This window comes from Sebastes umbrosus, chromosome 10 (genome assembly GCF_015220745.1).
Source record: "Sebastes umbrosus isolate fSebUmb1 chromosome 10, fSebUmb1.pri, whole genome shotgun sequence".
NCBI classification, from domain to species: Eukaryota; Metazoa; Chordata; class Actinopteri; order Perciformes; family Sebastidae; genus Sebastes; species Sebastes umbrosus.
Window position 1 is genome coordinate 23,759,446 of NC_051278.1, and position 22,898 is coordinate 23,782,343.

Below are 22,898 nucleotides of genomic sequence, written 5' to 3' on the forward strand. Positions count from 1 at the left end.
GAGTCTTAAGAGTGACTTTTCTGATCATAGGCTTCATTTACTCCACGGTTATCTCCTCAACAGTAGTTGACAACTATAGGATTTTGGTCTTAATCACACCTAACAAACAAAGTCTTTTCAGATGGAAGTCCTTGAAGCGAAATCTTATCAAATGGGGGGTTTGTGACCTAATGTGTATCAATTTAAAGGTCCTTGACACGAAAAAGGTTGAGAACCATTGGGCTACATCTCTGCATTGTCTGCCATTGTGATGTTTTATTCTGCTGGTGATACCATAAGATGTGTCCGGCTATAATTATGTGTCCATAGTTGTTTTTGTTTAATTGTCTGAGTTTTGTCTCTTTCTGGTTAATTCTAGTAAGGCTATAGGCTACAGAGGAATTTGATTGTATATTCATAATTGATAATCGGTTTGATGCACAGGCTGCAAATTGGTTTGGACATTAGGGCTCGGTGCTGTGATGTTGTTCTTCTACTGCTTTGACACTCGTTTTTTAAAAAAAATGTAACGCAGTAATGTTTACTCAGAGTACATTTTAACTGACCTACTTTTTACTTTTATCTAAGTACATTTTTACACAAGTAGGCCTACTTTTACTTTTAGCTTATGTCTTTAAAGTCGGCTAACAGTATGCCTACTTTTACTATATAATATTCTAATACTCTTTCCATCCCTGAAAACAGAGTGTGAGTGGAACACACCAAAATACATGCATTATCCTACAATGAAGTTATTTGTTATAGCCTATGGCTTAGTATATTGGCTTGGTGTATTTAGACAAATAATGGGTTGAGATAATTAGTAGTTCCCAGTGATATTGCTCGAGTTTCTGAGATGTATTACTCATAGTCTGTGCAGTGCTACATTTACAATAACCTTGTAGCCTGATTTTGCCATGAATACATTTTCTTTTTCTCCTCTGCTCATAAATCGACATTAACTGATTGTTATGACCATTAAAGGGCAGCCGAAATAAGTAAAAAAAACATTCACCCACATATTATCACCTTTTAAGTTGATATGGCACACAGTTGTATATGACACATCCAGCGATACAAAGCAACAGTAACATTCATTTGGATGATGAATGTAAAAATGTTACACTTTTTCCAGCAGCTAGTCGTTAACTTTGTCTGTCGTTTGGTGCTGCTCACGGCGCGTATAGTGGATTTTTGGAGGTTTTTTTTTAAGAGCATCCTTGAAGAGCACATGGTTTTTTACTTCAACATTTCCAACACCGAGTTTCCTGACCCAGTGCAGCACTCCCATTTTTTTCTTCATTCCTTAAATGCAGTCTTCTCTACATTTTTTTTTTTACAGATTTATAGTCAATACATATACTGAAAATTGTTATGAACTTGATGTATTGATGCTACATGTAGCACCTTTAACAAAGCCATGTGTCTATAAAGTGAAGAGTGCTTTGGCATTAGTAGCTCAGGCTCCACTTTTAGGGGAGATTTTCCCCTTTAATTGGACAGCATAAAACATGGGGAAAGATTGAAACTGAGTACTGTATGTTACGGTTAGGTAGCGGCTGCTTGTGCTCCACTTTTTTAGACTATATTTTTCAGACGGAGGAAGTTCACCACTCCACGTTCTCTTTCTTAGTTTTTCCCTAACATCGTTTTGGCCCTTGATGTTTACTCAGTATGTTCGGTAGTGTATTGCAAATCACTCCAGTGCTTTAATAAACAGCTGAATAGATTTATTATAGCATAACGTCAAAGATTATGAAATATGAACTGAGGACCACAGGCTGCAAAATGAAATCACATATTCCCTTTCCTTGTTTATATAAACAGTGCATGTCACATAAAAATATAAACAGAAAGAAGTATCACTGCTCTGTTTGCAAGATATTAAACTTTAAGTAGAATGACACAGAAAATCATTTACAGTCACAAACTGTACAACAGTTGGCAGAAGAGAGGTGCGGGGCAGTTAAAGCAAGAGCATGAAAGAGTGGATTATATTTTTTTGTTTATGTACAGTTCTGTCGAGTGTAAAAATCCAGGTGATACAGTTTTGCTTTCTCTATGTAGAACAGATTCATAAAGGTTACACTTTTATTGGATTACAAGAAACATTCATTGAAGGTTGGGGGCTAATTGAAACACTTGATAACAAAAAGCGGAGTGAAGAGAGGTAGACAACAGGGAGGATGACAACATTGTGAGGAGAACTGAGATTTAGAGAAGGATAGAGCGAGATTGCAGAGAGGGAGAAAGATAAGAGAAAGTGAACGCAACATGCAGATGGGAGTTTAGTTGTTTTTACTCAGCAAGCTCTTCAGACTTCTCTCTACAGCCTCATCCAGCTCCTCCTCCAGCTCCTCCTTTTTGGACATAGCGAGTTTGGACTGATAATCGCGTACTATCTGGTCTATATAAGGGGCACTTTGTGTTCCGTGCAGCATGAGAGTCCACTCCTTCAGGGCCCCGCGCTGTGGCTCCTCGCCCCGAAAGCCCACCTCCAGGACCCAGGTCCCGCGGGGGTCCTCGCCCCAGGTGTGGCTGGTCATGAAGGGCCATTTGTCGAAGCCCACCTTGGCGTCGTCGTCGCGGGGCCTTCTGCTCAGCAGGATGGACTTCGTGCCCATGGGCGAGGTCATGTTGATGTTGAGGTCGCCGCGGCGGCTGGCGTTGACGGTGACCACTGCCTGAACGTGCTCCAGGTAGCGGACAAAGTTATCCTTCCCCTGGCAGGCTTCGGTGCTGATGGCCAGTACCAGTTTGTTGCCGGACTGGATTTTACTGGAGAAGGAGAAATAGGTTAAGGAAGTTAAAAATGAGTGGCAGAGAGACAGAGAAAAGTCTCTATCAACAGAATATCACCATTATTAGATGGCTTTGGGCATCCCTGTAGCTCAGACTGAGAGAGCAGGTGAAGGAATTCATTTTGTCTTTCAGTCTACTTACAACCCCCCCCTTCCTCTCCTTTGAATCACCCAGTAATTACAAACTTGACCTAGTTTTCCTATAGAATCATCCCACCCTGACGGAGAACCAAGCCTCGTTTTGAACCTGCTCCCTCATCACACAACAGCAGAGATGACTGTCATGTCTGCTTACTTTACAGCGTATTATAGTGGAGGGAATAAAATGCTCTACTATTTGGTCTACAATACATGATCACCTTTTATATTTGGTGTCACATAAGTTTTTAGCTGACACCAGTTTTTGTGATTTTTTTTTAATGCTTGCTGTCCAAAACTTAATTATGTATATTTTCTCATTTACTTAAAGGTGCAGTGTATAGGATCTGGCGATATCTAGGTCTAGCGAGGTTGCAGATTGCAACCAACTGAAGCCTCTCTCGTGTGCCAAGTGTGTAGGAGAACTACGGTGGCCAACCTGAAAACAAGAAAGTCCCTCTCTAAAGCCAGTTGTTGTAAGAGTAGTGTAGGTCATTTGGAGCAGAGCCACTGTGTCTGTACATAGGAAGTGAGTGGTGAAGCAAGAGAGTGAGAAAGAAGCGGCGACGGGAGTGAGTAGCGTTATTGAATCCGGCCCAAAACAATGTTTGCTTTCTCCATTTTGGGCTACTGTAGAAACATGATGGTGCAACATGGCGGCTTCATACTCATACTCGTAGATATAAACGGCTCATTCTAAGGTAACAAAAACACAGCGATTCTTATTTTCAGGTGATTATACACTAAAGAAAACATACTTCTCAATATTATATTGCATTTCTGCCAATAGATAAATGTCACACAAAGCTGAGGAATAGAACGAAGTTTCAGTTGAAGTTCTGTGCATCATAAGTAAGTCAACTGATGATTATTTTCATTATGAATTAATCTAATAATGGCTTTTTTCTAGGGCTGAATGTTTTTGACAAAATATCTAATGGCGATTATTTTGACTGATATTGCAATTGCATTATTAGAGGAAATTATCATTTTTACATAATTATTCTCATTTCCATTGCAAACCACTTTTACAGGGATCTGTACCAAACAAAGATGTTTTTTTTTTTTTTTAATCTGTAGAATATGATGTGTAGGCCGGGACATCTCTGCAGCACCATAATGTATTCATTTAAAATGGTATTTTGACACACATTTGGCCTTTAACAAATATTGCGCCTCCTGTTATTTGAAAATTGCAGTAGGCCATATTGCGATTTCGATAACATTTTGATCAATTGTGCAGCCCCATTTTTTTCCAATAATCGATCACTTATTCAAACTATAAAATATCACTCCAAAACAAATGTAAAAGAGGGAAAACAGCAAATTGTCACGTGTGAGTAGCTGGAAATGTTTTGACACTTTTGTTTGATAAATTGTCAATTAGGAACAGTGATTCCACCATAAGTAAAAGTTTGAGCAATGTGCGATAATACCTCACTGCCTATTAGATGGATTACAATTATACTGTAGAATAGTGTTTATTATATAGTCAACTCTGAGGCCTTTTGTCAATATGTGCTGCATGTCATGTACCGGACCACCTCTGAATTCTATCTCCTTTTCAGTGCATGAAAAGATCCTTTTTTTCTTTTTGTCATGATGGATTTGTTCGGAGTGTAAAAGCAGGTCAGTCTTGGTATTGTTGCTTTGTGGTAAAGAAAACATACTGCTGTTCCCATCTCTTTGGGTGATGGAAAGAAAGAACGAGAACACAGCAGGGCAAGGGTGGTGGCCAAAGGCTATGAGGAGGCTTAATAACATTATTAGAGGCCGGGGCCGCACCGCAGGCGGCAGGAAACAGGGGTGGGGGGGCGGGTTTGGTGGAGAGAAGTCAACAGGGACAAGACACAGAAACTGAGAGAGAGAGAAAAATGATTAATAGAGCGCTATGCTGAGCACAGAGAGGTGAGTGCAGCGGTGATCTGCTGAGGGCTGATGAAGCGAATTACTATTCCCAGAAAAACAGAACAATTCACAGTGGGGCGTTTCATAGTGAGTTACACCCTACATGTTGAGCAATTTGACATAACCAAATATTAAATGGTTATGCTACTAACAACATGACTCTACATATGTGTGTTGTATATGTGTAAAAAGAAAGCATAAAGAGACAGCTTCAAAGTTATTTGACAGACTTGCAATTTGCAACCATTTAAAGTTTTTTCTCCATCTTCATTATCATTAAAAGTGTCATTACTGTTTATGCTTAATTTAGATAATATCATGTTAACGCAAGGTACATTTAATTTTATTATTATATTTTTTTATTTTATTAATAATTTCAAATTATTAATTTGCTATTAATTGAGATTAACTATGGACAATCATACGATTAAATATTTTAATCGATTGACAGCCCAAGTTTAATTATTAATTAATTAGAATGTATGATGCTGCACCCGATTTGACTTATCAGGCCATTAGATAAGCGTTATAGATAGCTATATGCACCATAGATGTGGATCAAAAGGGGTCTACTATACCTAGTACGTTGTAAAAGTGAAAGCGAAAAAAAAAAGCGTAAAACTGAACGAAATGTTACATTCTGAACACAAACAAAACAGTTTCTTTAGGTTTAGGCAACAAAAACACTTAAGTTTAGGGGAAAACATCATGTTTTGGATTAAAATAACTGTGTTTCAAAAGCGAAATTTGGATTAAAATAACTGTGTTTCAAAAGTGAAAGTGAGACTTAATGCTTGCGAACACAAAGACAACTACAGGTTGTTGGTTTGACGCGGGAGGCAAACCCCGGCCTCCTGGGTGAAAACCCTGTGTTTTATCATAATTACTATGGTCGCTAGAGGGCGCTGGTGTAATCTTTTAAACCCTTATTTTGGTGCCCATGTGAATAGATGATAAAAACCTACTATTGGGTGTAGTAGGCCCCTATTAACCCACATCTATGTGCTTATAGTGACTGATAACGCCTATTGAATAGCCTGACAAACGTCTAATAGGCTATGTTCTATTCAAATGTCCCAGTTAGAGTGACAGTGAACCAGAATGCACAATACCAGGAACCTGAAATCAAAGCAGCTAAATGGAGCCGCCATCATTCACTTGATTATTTACACCTGTGCTTCTCCTACTGTGACACGTCAAAATGTCTTCTGTGAAAAAGGTCCTGTCGTAGAACTAAATGTGGGAGCGAATATGTTTACATCTCACTTTTGATCCCCCAAAACGATTTTGGGCGCAGCAGGTGCACAGTCCCCATCAGATAATGTGCGAGAGTAATTACAGCAGCCGGTCATAGAGCAGGGAGAGGGATGCCTCTGAAGGGCAGGACCAGCGTAGATTAAAAACAACCCCGCCGCACAGTGGGGCACGGCGTAGCAGCTCCACTGATAATGAGAAGCTCTCCTCCAGCTAAGTAAGCCACAGCCAGCCAGAGCAGCTATCAGATCTGAGCGGTGCGTTCGCGAGCATTGCTATGTTTGTGTTTATTGCTTTTCTCCGGTGATGCACTTTCACCAGAGGTGGGCTTTGTCTTAATTATATCTCTACCACAACAGACGCAGCTGAAGCCCCGTGGTGCTGCTGTGGAAACTGATGAAAACGAGCGACGCATTTCGTTCTCATAAAGATACCTTCATGAGCAGTTATTCTTTCGGATATTTAAGGTTTGTCTGGGCAAAGAGCTGATGCCACTTTCTGAAATGGAACGTCTAAAGGCACAACCACTCTGCATAATAGGGGCAAGTCCTCACCACCCATTTGCATGAGATGTCCTCAGGGATGCAATAAAAGCCATATGACTCTTAGGGGATGCTCCTGTTTTTATCTGGCACTGCACTCAAAGGAGGCACACACACACACACACACACACCACTTACACACCATGTTGTCGTGACTGCATCGTCTGTGGAGCGCTGATTAGAGACTAAAATAAGAAACTGGAGGTCTCCGTCTGCTTTTTTATCTTCACCCACACATTGACACTTTCACAATGCATGTGAAAGCTCAGTGTTAGGTCTCACACGTCGACGCGCAGGAACACCTCCACCTGGAATCCCTCCCTGGCTGTCAGTCTATCTAATTGACAGCGTTTCCAGGGCATGCCATGCTGGGACATTTGCGGTGCTCTAATTAGAGCGAATGCGAGGGCTAGCCACGGGGAAACCACCAGGCATCACATACACGTGGGAGCTCAAAGCATCAGGATGTGATGAATGGATTGGATAGCAGAGCCAACGTGAGGCGTGCAGAGGGGGACAGGGGAGAGAGAGGAAGAGGAGGGAGACTGTGGATGGAGGAGATGCGGGGAAGAAGATAGGGTGACGCGAGGGAGATAGTATGTGAGTAGAAGAAAGAAAGAAAGATGGGGTCAGAGCCTGAGGATCTCCTCCAAAGCAGAGGCCAGATGGACTGTTATCAAAACGCCACTCTACCTAGAGGCCTGACAGTAGGAGGTAACAGCTAACAGCTAATGTTTAAAATCTAGTAATAGTAGTAATTTTAAAGGAATCCACATCCAACCTACAGGACGAGGAAAACATTAGTCCTCTAATGAAGTTTGTTGCCTTAAATCCATGTGCTCCAGCAACCCGGTATCACACCAAAGTCAGTGTCACTTTTTGCCTCGCCGAGGCGTGAATATTACACGCGTGTATTAAGGTGCAGTACCAGCAGGGGGCAACAAAACCACTTGGTTAGGTTTCGGCAACAAAAACATTTAGTTAGGTTAAGGAAAAACGTCATGGTTGGGCTTAAAATAAGTACTAGTACAATACTGTACATATGGAAACAACGTAACATAAGTACGGAAAACACATCACAAACGTCACAAAATTATAATTAATTGTGCAGCCTTACTACAGACTACATGGTGTACTAAATGACAAGCTAAAAGCAAGAATGGCATTCTTATAGCACACTTTTGCCCTGCGCATTATCGTGTCATTCACACGCCTTGTTGTGCGACCGGGCTGTCCAGTACACTTTTGACCAAATCTAAATCTAAATTTTTTCCTGATACTGGACGCAGTCGCTTCAAAAAACGTCTGATGCACCAACAATTTCACAAGGCATTGAGTCATTTTTCTTTTTTAGTTTGTCTATTTTAGTTCAAATTCAGCTTATAATGGACATTCTGTCTAAGTTCATGTGGTTATTTCTAAAGATTGTACATGAGCTTGTGTTTACTGTGTACAAACGTCAAAGTGAAGTAACAATCAGCAATTTTTGAGTGGAGAGGGACTTTAAATCCATTTATCTATTTTTTTATCAAACTGAAAGATTTCTTTAATTTTCACTTTCAATCGAAAAAAGGTCAGATTTATTTCCAACAATTCTGTTAGAGATGTTGTTTTCTGTCATACAGAAATCCAATTCAGATGTCAAAAGAGTAATGTATTAATTAACAAACGGCGCCTGTCAGTCAGGACATCAGTCTTTGTCATTATAAATCTACAGGACCATCAGACAGACTAATCTAAATATTACAGGGTTATGAAGTGGACACTCCCATCGCAGATGCTTTATTGAATTACTCAGTAATTAGATGAGTGTGTCTCTTGTGCCCGGCAGTGTTTTCCTCTCGACATCTTGGTAGGGACAGTTTGACATTGTAGAACATGTACTGTGCACATGGTGGTATGCCGTATGTATAGTATGTGATGTGACTCACTGTACGTCCTGAATGGATCCGGCTACGCAGTGGAAACGCTCTGGCACGGTTTTCCACTCCTTGGACATTTTCACCATGCCCCCGGCGTCCAGCACGCCATAGCCAAACAGGTGGTTGAACTCGAGACCCACGCCGTTCCTCCTCCACTGGTGGACCTCGTCATGGAGCTGGTTCCTCTTAGAGGTCAGGACCGACAGGTGCTGCATGTCTCTCCATGTCAGGTTAGGGCTGGGACGGATTAACGGTCACCAGCGTTCATAGGACAGAGGCAGGGGGATAAAGGAAGGATAGTGATGGAAGAGAGAGATATTGTAGATATTGTTAGAACTAGTAGGCATGCTAGCAGGGAAAAAAACAATCATTTTGTAACAAATATTAAAACACTTCTGATTCATGTTTTCACGTTAATGACATGCTTTCATTTATCTAAACATCCTAGTGTCTGTGCTGCGAGGCAGATGGCTGCCTTTGTCCGTGTCTCCCTCCATTTTCTCGGCTGTGTGTAGTGACAGCTTTGTTCTGGCTGACTCACTGACTCCTGCCGTCGGTTCAAGTGTGTTTGGGCAGTAAAAAGGCCGCGCAGTCGTCCTAACAGCCTCGTGGGTTGTTTGCCGCCGGACAGGGCGAGCATCCGCTCCCCCCGACGGCAACATCATTATTGTGTGTGCAGAGCAAACAGCGTTTCTTTACTCAACTCCACTAACTGGTGTCAGTTAATGGCGGCAGAATCTTGTCAGAGCCTCTTAATGTGAGAAATGAAGCGTCTGAGGGAGAGAGGAACAGCTCTCCTCTGGGATTTGAGAAGCGGCAATTCTCCAGGTTTTAGATTTGTCATATTCGTTTAATTATGTGTGGGCAAGTTTACTTAAGTGGCATATGTTTTTTCAATTATTTTCTGATCCTCAAGGAACAATCTGCTCAGGATTATCAAATAAACTCCTACTTGTACCACAGTGTTAATATGACACGATTAACATCAATAATAGAAGCTAATGGTATCACCATTAGCCTGCCATTTTCAGGTTGAGATCAAGCAGTGTATTTTATCATCCCAGTCTCTCTGCAACATGCATATAGGAAGGAATAAATAAAAGATAAGCACTAGGCCCATCTTAACAGTATATAAACTGTATTTTATTAGCCTTGTACTGAGATTTAAAGAGCACAGATCCAAATATGACTTGTGTCCTTGGCACAAGCACGTAGAGTCTGTTCTTTGTGGGCGACAGAATGGCTGCTGTTTTGCTTTTCATTCGGCTTACGGTTGGGATAAATAAGCAACTCTGTGAAAAGTGGAGAAATGATTCGTGCTCAGACACAGAGAGAAAATGTAATACAAAGGAGCTGAGGATGGAGGTCAACAGAGGTCAAGTCAAAGAGATCACTGCGATATAAATGCTCAAGGTTGCACTTTAAAATAACATAAAACAGTGTTTACATGAAAGCATGTTATTGTGAAATTATACCTTCTGACCAGCACTTTCTTCAGCAGAGAGGAATTGAATGTGTAAATGTTACAACAGACAGTCCATCTAAATTAATAATCACAAATACTGGAGGTAAGCAGTAGAGAGTACATACTTCGCCTCAATCGCCAGAGCAAAGACGCCAGCTGCCTCTGGAGCTGCTGCTGATGTTCCAGAGTGACGCAGAGTGCAGTTCCCATACAGGTCAGTGGTGGCCTGAAAGAACCAAATCACAGGATTTTCCCGTCATTAAAGACTCTCCCTTTCTCGCAACCAGAAAATTACACTACCCTATAAAAGACATGACAATCATCACTAACGAAACACAAAACAAAACACCGGTCAACAACGGCCTCGAACACGGGTCTTTTGGTTAAAGATTCAGTAGGCAACAATTTTTTGGCATCATCGGGCAAAAATTTCATAATAACCTTTCAGCATATTGTAATTCAACTAGACTTCTGCACCTCCTCATGGCTCTGTTTTCAGGCTTTAAAAAATCTAGCCCGTGACGGGAGACTTTGACCAATCACAGGTCATTTCTGGTGGGCGGTGTTTGGTATTTCCTCAACTTGATCTCAACATGGCTGCCGGGTCAAAAACTTTCTAATTTTACAGCTGAACAGTACACTACAAGATGTTTCTGAAAACATTTGAGAGGAGAAATAGGCATTACAGTATCAGAATATTGATTCATATTTGATCAGCGCTGCCTAGTTTGACAGTTTGATCGGAGTTAGCGAGTGATTGACTCGTGGCTCTCATAGACGGAAGCTGGACGGCAGACTCCAGATCAGCTCTGAGAGCTGAGTCACATGATTTTTTTTTTCAGATTACCGGTCTCATGTACTACTGTCAGGACATAGTGACCATTTTATAAAAATAACTTTTTTTAAATCATATTTGCTCCAATTCTACATACTGCTGCTTTACAAGTCCAGTGTTTGTTGGGCCCATCCACCTCCCCGCCCGCCCCAAGTGGTCTTTATCGCTTTTTATACTACGTCACCAACTCTTACCTTAGCATTTATACGCGGATGTGTTAACATTGCAGTCAGTACAGGATATATGGCGTACAAATGACAAACGAAAATCTATGAAGGCGTTCTTATTGCATGCTAAACGCCTTGCACATTATCGTGGCATTTATACGCCTTTTCATGCAGGCTGACCCTATCTTCAACAAAAGAGGAAACAATACATTACCCTCCCTTTTTCTGAACCCCTGTCCCCCTCTAAAAAAATGTTGTAGAGTCCCTAAACTATAAACTCAGACATTCAATATAGAATTTTCTGGGAAAGCATTTCAGTTTCAGGACATGTCCGCAATCAATATAATCCTTTTGCCTAGAGCGTACATTGGCTGAACAGTCCCACGTACACACATCAGCAGACAGGCAGTTATGTTTATATTTACTGAATAAGCATTTCATTATTTAATTTGATGCTTAATTAGAAATGATAACAGATTGACTGAAATTAGCAGGGAAACCCTAGGGAAGATCCATGGCTCTGTAAACAGCCAAAGGTGATTTGCATAATCACAAACACAAACACTGCTGCCTTTGTGCACTGGGCAATTATTTTTATACACGCGCGTGGTATAGAGTGTCAGTCTGTCTATATTCTCGATATGCGCCGTGCATGCTAAGAGCATTCCTTTTCAATAACCCTCAAAGTCAAGGAATTGTCCTCAATGAAAGGAAGAAAGCATCACCTGCCATACTTCAGCTTTTTCTCTCTTCAAACATGGTATGCTCTCCGTTGTCTTTTTGATTCTGGTGACTCATCCATCCCTTCTTTCAGTGATCACCCACTGGTGACACCAGTTACAGTTAAAGACCATTTGTGTATGCTAAGGTCAGTCAGTAGATTACCTTTAGTGTCTCACTTGTTCACTTTGTTACTTTTCTTTCCACTTATACAGAAAAAAAACACTTACACTAAAGCACTTTGGTGGAAGTGAACTCTTTGCTAATGGTTTCTCGTGTCATGGTAAAATTATTTTTTAACATTAAGAACTAAAAAAAGAGGAGTCCATAAAAATGTTTTCCTGTCTCTCTTAAAGGGGACTTATTATGTGTTTTCCCTTTCCTTAGTGTTATATAATTTAGTTTTTTGTTGATGTAAAAGGTCTGCAAAGTTCTAAAGCCCAAAGTCCAAACCAAAGGGAGTTACTCTCCCCCACAGAAACACTGCTGCTGAATTGCCTGAAACGCCTTGCTTGAAGTCCCGCCTTTTCTTCCGTAATGTGGTGATGTCACCAAGCAACACATTTGCACAATTCCTGCCTAGTGGCTTGGAAAGACCTCAAACAAAGTTAGTTAGAGCTGAGGTGGAGCAGAGTCCAAAACGTTTGGTTCGGTTGACTAGTCACAACAGAGCTCTAACAGAGCGTTTCAGACAGAGGGTGGAAAGAGGTGCTGCCGCACAGTATGAGAAAAGTAAAGCGTTTTTTTTAACATTAAAGCGTGTAAACATGTTCTAGTAGAAACCCAAAATACAAGTACATAATAGGTCCTCTTTAATAATACATGCACTTTGCTTTAAACGCCATGGTCAACACAGTATGGTCGTCTGCTCTGAGCAGCATCTGGATGTCCAGGAGGGTAATCACAGAGGAGCTATTCCTCCACCTGAACCTCCATGTTTTCACAACCAGCAAGCAATTACAGCATAACAGCTTCTTAGGCTTTATCCCTGGTCTCATCCAATCTCCCGAAAGGCCTAGAAAGCTTACAGTGCATGCAGGGCCAACTGAAAATAAGCTATTTACAGTTCAGTCTATGAATGAGGACATATCTTTGAAAGTATTGAGTCGTCTTTGAATGCTAAAAGTGCACGTACCTACTGAAAAAAGCAACTTCAGGGGCCATGGATCGTCAAAAAGATTTGATAAACTTTACAACGAACATTTCAAACTTGTGAAACCAATATGTACTTAAACACACTCACAACGCCAGCCTCCGGGTTCCTCTTGCGTCCGTTGCTGAACGTGGATGCCAGGGTGGAGGAGCAGCTCTCGTCGTACAGGGCGGTGCGACCGTCATTGATGGCAGAGTTGATGGAGATCGTCCACATGCTTGAGGCGTAACCGTCGCAGTTGCAGTCGTCATAGCTGCCACCGTCTCCTGATGCCCACACGTAGATGCTGCCTTTTCCTCCGCGCCCCTGAAACAAATCATCATTATCATCACAGTTGTGCTTATTGGGTGAAAGGAGAATTGGGAATATGGAAATTTCACCTCACTGTAACTGTACAGTATGTGTCAGTGTGTGCCAGTTTACTAATTATACATGATCTAACTCCAAATAATTAACGAATTAATCAGGATTATATAGATAGGACAGATAAAGCAGCTGAAAACTCTCAAAATGTTCAGAGGGAATTTGTAGCAAATAGACTGAGGTTTCAAAGACATATAATTTAGGAAACTATCAATCACTCAAATCCTTACATACTGTGTTTATGTGTGTCTGTTGGGTGAATGTATGGTTTGTTGTCTTTTGGAGGGTGAGTGTTTCATTTGTGTGGAAGACCTCAGGAAAACTGCTCCATTGGTAACACTGATTGGTATGACAACAAACAAAAGAAGTTGAGGGTCATCATAAAGCTGTAGTAGCATCAAAATAAATTTAAAGGAGCAGTGTGTAGGATCTGGCGGCATCCAGTGGTGAGGTTGCAGATTGCAACCAACTGAAGCCTCTCCCGTGTGCCAACAATGTTGGAAAATTCTGGTGGCCAACGCAAGACGCGAATGGCCCTCTCTAGAGCCAGTCGTTGTAAGAGTAGCGTAGGTCATTTGGAGCAGAGCCAGTGCCTAAAGTGTGGGTGTGCATGGGAAGTGAGTGGTGAAGCAAGAGAGAGAGAGCGGCAGTGACAGGAGCGAGTAACGTTATCGACTCCAGCCCAAGCAGGAAAAATTAACAGAGTGGTTTGTCCGTTCTGAGCTACCGTAGAAACATGGCGGCCGGCTTTGTGAAGAGAGGACCCGCTCCGTATGTAGATATAAACAGCTCATTCTAAGGTAACGAAAACACGATTCTTATTTTCAGGTGATTATACACTAAAGAAAACATATGTATTAATTTTATATTCCATTCCTGCCAATATATCCCCCCGAAATCTTACACACTGTTTCTTTAAAGAAGACGTGTGATGATACTGATTCTATTAGATTGAGTTTCAATCTTAGATCATTCCGTAGCTGATGGCAAAAACCTGACCATCTTTCATATCTAACCAGGATACAGGAACACAGCAATGTGGCTCTAGTAATACAAACCCCAAAATGAAGTCTGTGTCAGTGAAATCTTGAAATCTAATTCAGAAACAATAGACAACAAATAGAGACTCAAGCATATTATGGTCCTATCTCTTATACTATGTTCAAACTACAAGCGACACAGCGACAGGCTACAAGTGAATTTCAATGGAAGGCGGTGACATGAAGCTACAAACTGACGCCCGACACTTGTCGCTGTGTGACGGGCGTGACGTTCTACAAATAAAGTTGAACAGCCTCAGCTTTTTTCAGCACTCCAATGATGTGGTGAAGCATCAACCAATCATGTGTTTTTTTTTCAACCTGTTCCATTCCATTTGAAAAACGCCGTTAGCCAGTTCCCCTAATGACATAATACATCAACGAGCACTTGAGCAACACTTCAACGGCGACTCAGCGACAATGTAGCTGGCCACGCTAGCCATTTTCTTGCCTTTGGTGCTTGTAGGGTGAACATAGCTTAAGTTTTACCAAACGCCTTGCTTGCTGCTGCATTCTGAGCATATCAGCGCTATTATATATATTTTTAGTTAAAGTAGGTAAAAAAGACATTACAGTAGTCAAGAAAAAATGAAAGCATTTATGTCCTTTCTGTACCTCCAATGGAGTATAATACCTTCTGTACATTTAAACACACAGTAAAATGTCATCATTGTTGCTGATAGAGCGCCTTGAAAAACATGAAACAAACTGCCTGCGGCTCCAACGCAGAGAGCATCCTCTTCACCAAACGCTGCACCTGTTTCTACAAAAGGCCGGCCGTTTCCCCTCAGAACAAAAGATCAAGTGGAGGAGGAGTGGCACGTCCTCCCCTTCACGAGGCTTATTTATGTCGCTCTATTTGAATTGCAAAGACAGGTTTGAGCATCGTTGAGCTCTCTACCTATGAGCTTCGAGCCTTCTGTCTCCTGCACAGTCCAAAACAAAGTGCTTTAATTTTGCACGGCATGCAGGGTCATTTATTTCCATTATCGGTGGCAATTTGCAAAACCACGCAGTTATGTTTAAGATGCAGACTTGAAGCCACTCTGTCTGACTCGGTTGTTAATATAACATAATGTGCTTCTTAATTTTAGATGTTTCCCTTTTTTTTGCACAGGGCACATCATGTTCAGCCATCATGTTGTATAAGTGATCATTATAATGTAAGAGGCAGATAGCTGAGTGGCTGCTTGATTAGTTGTGTTTACCAGATCAGAGATTACAGTCAGCTTTTCTCCTACTCCGCTACCCTGCCTGAGACGAGGTCATTTCACAGCAACCCACACCTGCCTGCACACAGGACATGATGATAAATCGAGCAAGTAATTGGCAGTGGCATTGTTAGCGTGGCACCTTTGTGTGTCAGAGAAGACTGCTCTTCAACCAGAGGGCCGAAGTTTAAGCCCCCATTGGCAAGCCTTGGAGAGTTTTCACCTTGCTGAAGTGTCCTTGAACAAGACCAGAATGCCTGATCAGCTCCAGATCCCTGAAACCCCACTTTGACTTTTTTGGGGGGCAAAGGTAAAGTAATAAGAAAAATATTTTTGTGGAATAAAGGAATATCGCACATTAGGGATGCTATGATGGATCAGCCCGGGCGCACGAAAAGGCGCCTGAATGACACGATAATTCTCAAGGCCATAGGGTGCAATATGAACGCCATTCTTGCTCTAGGTGTGCCATTTGTACGACATGAAGTATGCACTGACTGCAATGTCAATGCATCCACGTAAATATGCTACGGTCAGAGCTAGTGAGGTAGAATAAAACGTGAGAAAGACCACTTATGGCAGGCGGGAGGGGTCCAACAAACACTGGGCTTTTAACCAGGAGAATAGTGTTTTCTAGACCGGTGTTTTGTTTTTTAAGTTAAGTTAGTGACAAATGTCATGTGTTTTTTTTGTGACGTTTGTGACGGGTTTTCCGTATTGCACTAGTACTGATTTTAAGGCCAACCATGAAGTTTTTCCCTAAAACTAACTAAGTGGTTTGCTGCCTAAACCTAAACGAGGTGTTTTGTCGCCGCCCTGCATGTACTGCACCTTCTTACAAGTGTGTAATATTCACGCCTCGGTGAGGCAAAACATGACACTGACATGCTATCCTCGCGGATATATTACACGCTTTGGCGTCATACTGGGTTGGATGGATTGACTGGCCAATTACATCCTTTGCCTCTTAACTGGCTGTTTGTAAGATCGGTATCAACACAGAGCACAGAGCAGCCTCGTTGAAACCTTTCCATCTTTGCATTAGTAGTGCACAGTAGAGAAGAGCTTTACTGTCCCTACGGGGTAATTTGGTTTACAGGCATCAGCCAAATGAAAAGAATAAACGAGACTACTTAAACTGACTTTGTAAAGGGTGACTTGATACAAGTGGAAAAGAACATCACAATTTATACCACCTCCTTTTTGCCACATTATTATGAAACCCTCTGCACAGCGGGCGTGACGTTGCCTCACCTTGTTGACGCCGTCAGCCATAGCCTGCAGCGTGAGCTCTCGGGGTCCGTCCACCGTCTTTCCGTCATCGGTTGGTCCCCAGCTGGCGCTGTAGATGTCAATAACCTGGGGCATGTGGCTGATGGATGATGCCTCGATGATGTCAGTCATAAAGGGCTGGTCCAGCATCCTGATACCTGAAAGTACAACATCTCCATATGAATCTAACATTACAATTCTGCAACTATTGGTTTATGGCATTGTTACTGATGCAGGAGCACAGTGGAGTTTAGGTAGCTATAAATGGGTGATTTATAAAACCTTTTTCAGCTGGTTACGTCTGGACTGTTCAGATAGGGCAATACAACACTTTAGTATCTAAACCCTTAACAATAGCAAGAAAGTGATGTCAGCCTCATAGCAGCACACAAATCAAGCAGTCAATACTCAATTTTTTTTTTATTTCTGCTGTGTTACTCCCAGAGCAAATTTCAAGGAAAATCTATGTGAAACTGAAACATGGAGCTGTCCGGATTAATGGTGTTATCCTGTTACTCTAACTGACCTCTGCAGTAATTGCAGTAATTGCTCCAACACTAGGGCTGTCCTCGACCAAAGAAAGTCTTAATCAACTAACACTCATACGATTTTGTTGACTCATCGATTAGTTGTTTTAATGAGTTTCTCCACAGAGAATCACACAAAAGCTCCACTTTAATCTGGTGTTTACCAGAGATGTGCTCATGAGTTTCTTGGAAATAAGTCATTCAGCATGAAAAAAGCATAAAAAGCAACTTATCGACTAAATTTCTTTAGTCGATAAGTTGTTTTTTTATGTCTTAGTAGACTGACACCAAAACGATCGATTAGTCGACCGAAGGCCTTTACACACCAGGGGCAGGACGAAGGCTTTAATTGTGAAAGGTACAGCCGTCTACATATGATCAGTGGTAAAATCGCTCTGCGCTGGCTGTGCCATTGTTTCCCTATGGGGAGAGCGGTGCTGTCCGACTAGCCGGAAGCAATTCCCTTGATGTGGCTCACCGCTCAAAATCACCACCGAGCACTGAGCTCAAAGTTCAAATTATTTCAACTTTGACCTCGGGCGCTGCTGACCTTACAAGGCGCAACCAAAAATGAGAACAGCTGCAACTGTTGTTGTTGCCTAGAAACAGTGAATGGCGTTCCTTGTGCTCATTTTGGGGAGATATTTTACCTGGTGCCCCTGCAAGTCTCTACGAAGCCTCGGGCGCAACTCAACAGGTTCTGCAGAACGTGATTGGTTGATTTATTCGCAGTGCGAAAGCACAGAAAATCAACCTTGTTCCAAAAAAACACGTAATATTTGCGTTCTGTGTGAAAGTACTCATTACAAAAACAACAGTTAGAAGAAATATATCAATGTGCAAATTAATCGCATGGAAAAAACGCTGTTGGTGTGTAAGAGGAGGCAGCCCTGTCCAATACCAAACAATGCAACACCGTTCTTCCACAATAACCTATATTTTATACATACAGAGTGAACCGCCCTCATCGAACCTTTTGATCCTTTCATCGTACCATTATCATAATGTTATTAGCTAACATCGCTGACTGCTCATTGTCATTCCTCTCACTGTCCACACTGCAGCTTGAATGTGACACACACCTGCCACCTTGGAGTTGTAGGCGACTCCCACACCGCAGATGTTGTTGTTGGCCGCTGCAGACACCTCTCCAGCACATCGTGTGCCGTGACTGATGACAGCGAAAAAAGAAGAGAATGCACTTAAGGGGATTTGCATGCATTTACATGAATTTACAAAGGATATATACTGTGGGTTAAGTTTGAGATCAGATTTCCCAGATTAGATGCAACTCCTGATTTTATTGACTTTGTGCCAGACTAGAATGAAGACATTGGTAATGGAAGAGGTTTAGCATTTTCCGTAGCCATAAATCAATTGAAATTAACATAAACACAACAAGAATTTAAGCTCAATTTTAGCTCAAATTTAGCATATCCGTCCATTTAGCCATCATTCATCTGAGTCTGACTGCATATGTTTGCACATATCAGTGTTTTGTGTGCACCATGTGATGTGTCTATGTCTCCATCCCTCCTCTCCCCACAGGGACACTGCATAGAGTCAACCTTTCTCTCCCAGCATGCTTTGCTACAGACAGGCAGCTATTTATAACAACCAGCTGATTAGCCAGCGAGTTGTGCCCGACAGTCAGCAACTGCTACACTGGCAGACCCAAATACTCCCTTCTCACTCCCACACACACACGCACACACTGATACATCTGAGCAGATGGAGGAGAGGCGGAGAAAGAATATATTCCTCTTTGTTCCTCTCTCTGACATGCGTTGCGGTGGCAGTGGATCACCCCGACGTGATCGGGGTATGGGAGGCAGATAAGGTTTTATCAGACAGAAGGTCGCCACTGTGAACACTGCGACCCTGAGACTAGACTAGACTTGTGCTAGTCCTCCTTCATCTACCTTATCTCATCCAAGTGAGTGTGTAAAAATAGCTTCTATTGTGTTGTGTTGGAAAACAGCTCTGTTTATACTGCGCCATTATGCCTTAATGGAACTGCGTGAAGAGAAAATCAATAGAGCACACACACATGTGCACACAAAAACACACTGAGCATGTGTGTATATACAAACAGGGGTCGGCTGGGTGAGCTTTACCTGTTGAACCAGTCGTCTGTGTAGCGTGGAAATGGGAACGGGTCATTGCTGCTGAAGTCATAGCTGGCGTCGGCATTCTGAAAGGACCAAATGGATGCATTTACAAAAACAACAACAACATGGAGACAGAAAAACAAAAGGAGAGACAGCAGAGGGGTGCTTTTCACGGTGATGTGCTGACCTTATCACTGCCTGCCTGCTCTGTCATCTGGATGGGTTTTTCCAAAAACACGGCTTCCTAGTGTGAAATACTGATACTTATAGTTTATTAGGTACACTTAGCTATAACTAACTTGCCTGGGACCCAGACGAACCTGCAAGCTCATGTTTTATTTGCTCTGGCAGATGTCTCTGGTCCCCCTCCGCTTTGGACAGATTTCCAGCGGCCTGAGACGTACCGGGACAATCACAACCGTTTATGTAATACGGGGTGTGTATGAGACGGAAGACCGTAAAAGAGGAGCGCCATTGAGGCATTTTTGAAAACAACCAACTCATAATATACCAGCTCATCTCTGCATGCTGTAGTCTGTTTTACATTTTTCTGTCACACAGGCGTTAATGTTTTCCCACCCACTTTGGTGCCATGTCCTGCCCATCAAAATGGTGCCAATCAAAAATGAACTGGGAGGTTTCCAGACTGATTCGGTGACGGTGGTGCAGTGGTCAGTACTCTAGCCTCACAGCAAGAAGGTCCCGGGTCCGGGTTCCTGTGTGGAGTTTGCATGTTCTTCCCGTGTTCGCGTGGCATTCCTCCAGGTTCTCTGTCTTACCCCCCTCCACCAAAACATGTATCCCCCCCTGGGTGCTGTGAATGGGGGGGTTGCATCAGGAATGGCATCCAGCGTAAAAACCTATGCAAAATCAGCGACTCCGAAAGATGAACAACGCTATTCACTTTCTTGCCAAGAGTTAGATGAGCGGCACGACTCGGGAGTTAGAGCGGTCGTCTAGTAATCAGAAGGTTCCTGATTCAATCCCCGGCTGCTCCAGAGAAAGTGTCGAAGTGTCTTTGAGCAAGACACTGAACCCCCATAACCGCTCCTGATGAGCAGGTTATCACCTTGCATGGCAGCCTCTGCCATCAGTGTGAATGGGTGACTGTTGGCATGTGTTGTAAAGCGCTAGTGCTCAGACTAGAGTCAGCCCATGAGCTATAGTTTATTTATTATATTTATTACAGGTCCCTTGTAGCCTATTAAAGGAATAGTCTGACATTTTGCAAAATACGCTTATTCACTTTGTATCTCAGGAGTATCTGAGATCGATACCACTCTCATGTCCGTAAGGTAAAAATTAAGCTTATCATAAAAACTGGAAACAGGAGGAAACGGCTAGCCTGGCTCTGTCAAAGGTAACAAAATCCTCCTACCAGCACATGTTCATTTAATCAATACAAAAAACAAAGTGTAAACATTTTGCAGTTACTATTTCTCCCAAGAAAAAGTCTGGCATATGACCCCCAGTAAAATCCCAACTTCTTTATTTTACATTTCAGTTTTTCAAACAAATTTAAACAAATAAGATATAACATGGTAATTAGTGAGTTTTAGAGGTGGTGGTAGGCAGCCAGGCTAGCTGTTTCCCCCTGTTTCCAGTCTTTATGCTAAGCTAAGTTAACCTGCTACTAGCGGTATAGCTTCATATTTACCTCACAGACATGAGAGTTGTATAGGCTATCGATCTATTACTATAACTCTGAAATAGAAAGGGAATAAGCGTGTTTCGCAAAATGTTAAACTGTTCCTTTAATCCAACGGACCTGTAATAAATAGAGGTTGCAGTGTTAAGTGTTTTGTTAAAAGTGTTTTAGTTGATAGAAACAGCCCAAATCTAACTACACGTCTTTACTCTGCGGTGATACTGGAATAATGTGTGGTCACAGCGGGGATTTCAAGCTGAGAAAATAATGGCCCAATCATGGCAAGCATTTAATTCCACATGGCCAAAAGTAATAGGATCAGAACGAGCAGCAGCGCAAAAGCAGGAGAAACAAGACGCGGGAGACACACATCTGCCAGAGAGACATTAATGCAGTCAACATAATCACCAGAATAGCCACGTCTGAAGATCACACACACACACACACACACAGGGTTGGATTCAGGATTCAAGATTCAGCAGACATCCTCTGGAAAGTCTCGCGCTTATTGCTCTTTCTGTAATGCACTCACACAGCTCATTCAGGCTATTACAATCTGCTGCAGTCTCTCCTTTACCTGTCACTCATGTCTCTTATAGTGGTATCTATTTTGCTCTGTAACCCAGTAACAGGTGCTCCGTGTGGTCAAGAGCGTGGAGAAGCCACAGCCGCGTTCATTAGCCACAGAACTGAACACACCGGATCAATCTTGGGGGCTGTTTTTTCCACGCTCTGGCCCTGACAGCTCTGCTGGCTGACATTTAGACGAGATGACTCAGTCAGCGACAAAGAGAAAAGCAAAACGGCAAAAGCTTACTGACCCAATGGAGAAAGACCGTAATTATCACGACGTGGAGCAGGTGACTAGAGGAAAGTAGCAATGCTTAGGGCAAACTGGGGTTGCATAAGGGAGTGGCGGTAGAGAGAGGTTCATACTTGTGATGGTTTAATATGCGATGATAAATAGAAGGGTAAATGCTATCTTAACTATTTCTCTCCTTTGTGATTACTTCTTCTCTCTTTGTCTTTTTTTCTCTGTTAGATATGTAAATGTCAATGAAACAATAGAAAAATTAAATATCTTTAACACAGCACCAGCAGCAAATCTGGTTAGAAATGTTCCAAGAATTGGCTTGAAAATGTTATCATGATTCACAGAGAGAACATTTGTGAAGGGAGAACATGCCGCTCCCAAACAGGTTTTGTGCTTACGTCAGGAGCGGTGTTTTTTTTTTTCATTAGATGGAGTGAAAAGTGCTGAGTCCCGGTAATGAATGACACTGGGGCATGTCCGTGAATCACTTGCTGTGCTTCTCAAGCTCATATCTCCTGCTATCAATCAGACTCTGTTCTTCCTCTGTTGTCCTGTGAGCAAACCGTGGTCAGAATAATGGATTGTGCCCGGTCTCAGCCACCTCACCTTTCCCCGGCAACCCTCGTCTGCTCACCTTCCTCAGAGCGAATGTTACTTGAGGGAGCAATGACTCAAAGCTGCTGTAGCGGGGGGCCAGTATGCCACGTTATTCTAAAGATAAAGTTGAATATTTAGATTCAGATATAGTAAAATACATTTTTTGTAAAGGAATTAACTGAGTACTGTTGTTATTGTACTTTACTTAAATATTTCCAGTTTCTGCTACTTTCTACATCTAATTCGCTACATTTCATAGGGAATATTGTACGTTTTACTCCACTACATTCATCTGAGAGCTGGAGTTATAGGCTACTGGCTAATTTTCAGATTTAAGTTTTACATAAAAAAAAACATTTACAATACATTGCTAAAGATTCGATGGTTCCAAACCCCTTTGGCTTGTGACCCTTTATATAAAAGAAGTACCT

At 42.1% G+C, this 22,898-nt stretch overlaps 1 protein-coding gene across 1 annotated transcript in view; it reads right to left on the reverse strand.

Annotated features, from left to right (window-relative positions):
* Window positions 1–1,687: 1,687 nt before the first annotated feature.
* pcsk2 (proprotein convertase subtilisin/kexin type 2) overlaps window positions 1,688–22,898 on the reverse strand; it is a 37,915-nt gene continuing 16,704 nt past the window's right edge. The window contains exons 6-12 of the mRNA XM_037781727.1: window positions 19,415–19,491; window positions 18,380–18,468; window positions 16,753–16,928; window positions 12,975–13,190; window positions 10,135–10,235; window positions 8,554–8,781; window positions 1,688–2,757 (exon numbers count right to left, since the gene is read on the reverse strand). Of these exons, the coding sequence (XP_037637655.1) occupies window positions 2,268–2,757; window positions 8,554–8,781; window positions 10,135–10,235; window positions 12,975–13,190; window positions 16,753–16,928; window positions 18,380–18,468; window positions 19,415–19,491 (1,377 nt within the window). The 3' untranslated portion in view covers window positions 1,688–2,267. The remainder of the gene's footprint in view (window positions 2,758–8,553; window positions 8,782–10,134; window positions 10,236–12,974; window positions 13,191–16,752; window positions 16,929–18,379; window positions 18,469–19,414; window positions 19,492–22,898) is intronic.